At 46.0% G+C, this 4,229-nt stretch overlaps 1 protein-coding gene across 1 annotated transcript in view; it reads left to right on the top strand.

Moving 5' to 3' along the window:
* Nucleotides 1-4,229, top strand: part of LLGL1 (LLGL scribble cell polarity complex component 1) — an 88,065-nt gene that overhangs the window by 83,272 nt on the left and 564 nt on the right. Inside the window, exon 19 of the mRNA XM_069087738.1 lies at nt 3,791-3,914. Coding sequence (XP_068943839.1) covers nt 3,791-3,914 — 124 coding nt within the window. The remainder of the gene's footprint in view (nt 1-3,790; nt 3,915-4,229) is intronic.

Here is a 4,229-nt window from a genome sequence, read left to right as displayed (position 1 = left end):
TGTGTGTGTGTGTGTGTGTGTGTGTGTGTGTGTGTGTGTGTGTGTGTATATATGTATATTTCTGCCCTTTTCCTTATGACTAATAGACCGTTGCAGATGCCCAGTAGCAGGCTAGTGGCCTCCTGTTTGGGGGGTGTTGGTCAGATTGTGGAGAGTAGCCAAGGTAATGTTGGTCAGCATTCTAGCCCTGGCTCTTATGGTACTTATTATGTGACTGTGGTCAGGCCATTCTTGCTCTCTGAGCCCCAATTTATTTTTCCGAAAAATGGAGTTGGTCTCTAGAACGGCCAAGGCCCCTTCAAATTTTGATAGACTGGATTCCTAAGTGACCTCATCCCAGGGTTTCTCCCTCTCCCTCTGTTGGCACAGAAGAGGCCAATAAGGATGCCCACCCCTGGCTTCAGCCTAGTGCCCCAAACCCCTAGCAGTGGACCGTAGCAATGGACTAGGGAGGCACCTTGTTATGGCAGAGGGAGCGCTCACCTTATGGTGAGAAAAGCCCTGCTCCACTGCTTACTAGCTATATGACAATTATAAGCTTCTTGAGGGCAAGGGACTAGAATGTCTAGAATGTTAATAGGTGCTTAGTAAAAATATGCTTGTTGGAGTGGTCTGAAGTCACTTGTCCTCTCTGTACCTCTGATTCCTCATCTGTGAAATGGGGATAAAAATACTAGCTAGGTGGTGCGCTGGACCTAGAATCAGGAAGACCTGAGTCGTAATCAGGCATCAGAGACTTGCTAGCTGTGTGACCCTGGGCAAGTCACTTACCCCTGTCTGCCTCGGTTTCCTCATCTGTCAAATGAGCTGTCTTTGCCAAGAAAACCCCAAGTAGGGTCAAAAAGAGTGAGAAATGACTGAAACAACTGAACAATAACAAAGTAAAAAATACTAATACTCCATCACAAGGTTGTTGTAACGGAAGTGTCTTATAAACATTCTGGGAAGGTCCAGAGTTCTTCTACAACACTGTGTTGCCTTACAATGCAAAACAACTGCAAGGGTCGGAAGGGATGGATTTTTGGAGTTGCTCCATTGCCTTCCGGGGAGTGATGGGTTTGAGGGTCCTGGCTTTTTGTGTACTGCCAGCCCCAGCCCCACCAGACTCGCACAACGTAAACCACTGCCCTTCCTTGCTGAACGACTCTGCTCCCACACTTTCCTTCTGTCTTGTAGTCCCAGCTCTGGGGGCTGAGTCCTTAGTGTGGGGCAGCAGGCCCCCCACCTCGAGCCTAGGAGTAACCAACACAGCTTTGTGCTAGTGGGCGAGAAAGATGATAGATAATATAATATAAATAATGTAATAATAGAATGTTATAATAAAATCATATCATGTCATGATAAAATCACAGTAATATAAATAACAAATTACATAATAAAATCATATAAATAATGTAATAATATAATATTAATAATAATAGATAAGATAGTTCCCACCAGAAGTTTGCATCTAATATGGGAAGAAGACACATTTGCAAATAATTATTATAAAATAAGATCTATCAGGTGGAAAAAAGTGCCATGTTGAACAAAACCAACATAGTTACAGTTAGAAAGGCAGCGGGTTAAGTGGGAATAGTCTCATTTCCAGGATCTATAAAGAATTTACTTAAATTTACAAGAATAAGACCTGTTCCCCAATTAATAGTCAAAGGATATGACAGTTTTCAGAGGAAAGTTTCTAGCCCATCAATGGCTCTATCCAGAAAAGCTGCTACGTGAGGTGTGGTGTAGGAGGTCATCATTTGATAGGGATCAAGGAAATCTTCGGAGTAGGGGCCATTGGGCTTGAGCTTTTTTAGGCTTGGAAGGAATTCAGCAGATAAAAATGGCGGATCTTCTAGGCGTCTCAAGAGCGGCTGTAGGCAAGAGCACCTGCAATTTCTTAGCCAATGGTATGAGGGTAAAGAAATGAGGCCTTGTCTTCCCTGTAGGGAAACAGGTTCAGAATTCTCATAGCTCTTTCCCCAACTATGCCCTTGTCACTTTGGGCAAGTCACTATTGACAACAGCTAGCATTAAAATAATATTAACTAGCTACTAGTAGATTTTTAAAATTATTTTTATTTTTAGTTTTAATTTTAAGCTTATTTTTAAAAATAAGCTTTTAAGAGTGAGATTTATCTCATTTTATCCTCACCACAACCCTCGGAGGAGAGAAATCCTAATTGTGAGCTATTTTTAATCTCATCTTACAAGTGAGAAAACCGTGTGACCATCGTCCTATAGTTATTAAGTGTTTGAGGCCAGATTTGAATGCAGGTCCTACTGACTGAAGGGCCAGCCCCTATCCACAGCACTACCTTGTTGTTTAATTGTATCCAGCTCTTTGTGAGCCCGTGGAATTTTTTTGGCAAAGGTACTGGCATTGTTTGCCATTTCCTTCTCCAGACGTTAAGTGACTTGCCCGAGGTCCCAGTGTCTGAGTACAGATTTGAAATCAGGTCTTCCTGACTTCAGGCCGAGTACTTTATCTATCCACTGAGCCATCTAACTGTCCCACGGCACCACCAAACTGCCTCTAAATAGCTCGCATTTCTATAACTCTTCAAGGTTCACCAAGTGCTTTCCAGACATCTCATTTTATCCTCACAAATAACCTTGGGTAGCAAGTGCTAATGTTACACCCATTTCACCAATGGGGAAACTGAGGCAGCCAGAGATTTAACTGACTTCTCCAGTTTTACACGGCTTTTAAGTGCGTGAGGCTGGATTTCAACTCAGGTCTTCCTGACTCCAGGTCCAGCTTTCTAAATCACTTTCCCTCTCTCTTTCTCAATGTCTCCAACTAACTACAGGGACTTGGGGTGGGAGTGAAGGTCTGAGAGAGGGCAGAGGGGATGCTCAGCCCTAATACATTTAACCCTGAATAAGAATCAATCAGGCTAAGTTGAGTTGTTTGTTTAGGCCAGGGGTGGGGAACCTGTGGCCTGAATCCTGGATTCAGTCAAAGGACCACACTTGAGGACCTAGAGGACCACATGTGGCCTTGAGGCCACAGGCTTTCCACCCTTGGTAGGCTTTCTTGGGGAACAGGCACTTGAAACTCATTTTAGCCATTTTTTTCAGTCATATCTGACTCTTGATCCCAGTTGGGGTTTTCTTGGCAGAGATACTGGAGTGGTTTGCCATTTCCTTCTCTAGCTCATTTGACAGATGAGGAAACTGAGGCAAACAGGGTGAAGTGACTTGCCCAGGGTCACACAGCTAGTAAGTGTCTGAGGCTGGATTTGACCTCAGTAAGATGTCTTCCTGACTCCAGACCCAGTGCTCTGTTCACTGTGCTACCCAGCTGCCCTACTGAGACTCAATTAACAAATAAATATTGGGCCCCATTTGGTCATACAGAAGACAACTTTTTTAAGAGATAGGATTCAGGCCTATGAAACAGCTGGAGAATATCAAGGGCCAAACTTGATGTTTGTGTGATAGGAGCTCAGAAGAGGGCAGAGGTCACTGGGCGTCGGGGCGAGGGGGAATCCTTTCTGGAGGAGGTCATACTCATTCAGTGCCAGAGATGGGATGGGGGGAGAGGAGAGGCTGGCAGGGAAAGGAAGACAGTGAGAACAGAGGTGAGGATACGGGAACGAGCCGAGGGGACAGGAGAGAAGAAGAAGGCTGGGGACTGGCCGGAGAAGCGTTTGTTTTTATTTAGTGTGACCTGGTGTATTAAAGGAGACTTCACGTCCCCTAGGGTGTAAGGAAGGCGAGTGTGGGGGTAGGTGGAGGGTAGGCATTGACTACTGATTGGGACGTTGCTCACTTTCCTCTTCCCCATCCCTCCCAACAGGGTTCTACTTGATCTCCCCATCGGAGTTTGAGCGTTTTTCCCTGAGTGCCAAGAATATCACGGAACCCTTGTGCTCCTTAGATTTCATCCGACCTCATGATACCACCTGTGTCAGGTGCCAGGGGTGGGTGGGGTGCTGGGGGTGGGGGGCCTGCAGCACAGCAAGGAGGGGTCACGGGCACTCTCTACCTCCTGGCAGGCAGAGACTCCAAAGATGCCCACCACTGCCCCCTCTCCTTTGCATATCCTTAGGGCCCTGTCCTCAGCCCCCCCCAGGCAGTTGTGACTCAAAAAGATGCTGTGCCAATGCCCTCTTCAGGCTGACCTGAGTGCCAGGAAGCCCCAGCTGGCAGCTTGGGGGAGGGCATGAGAGCTTGATGTGAAGTCAAGGACAAGTAAAAGAATCCTTTGGAATCCAGATGTACTTGGCATATGGATG

Source organism: Petaurus breviceps, unplaced genomic scaffold (assembly GCF_028583685.1).
Source record: "Petaurus breviceps papuanus isolate PSGF00001 unplaced genomic scaffold, PetGlider_PUasm1.0 183, whole genome shotgun sequence".
NCBI classification, from domain to species: domain Eukaryota; kingdom Metazoa; phylum Chordata; class Mammalia; order Diprotodontia; family Petauridae; genus Petaurus; species Petaurus breviceps.
Note: the sequence above shows the minus strand (reverse complement) of the source record. Positions and strands in the feature narration are given on the sequence as shown.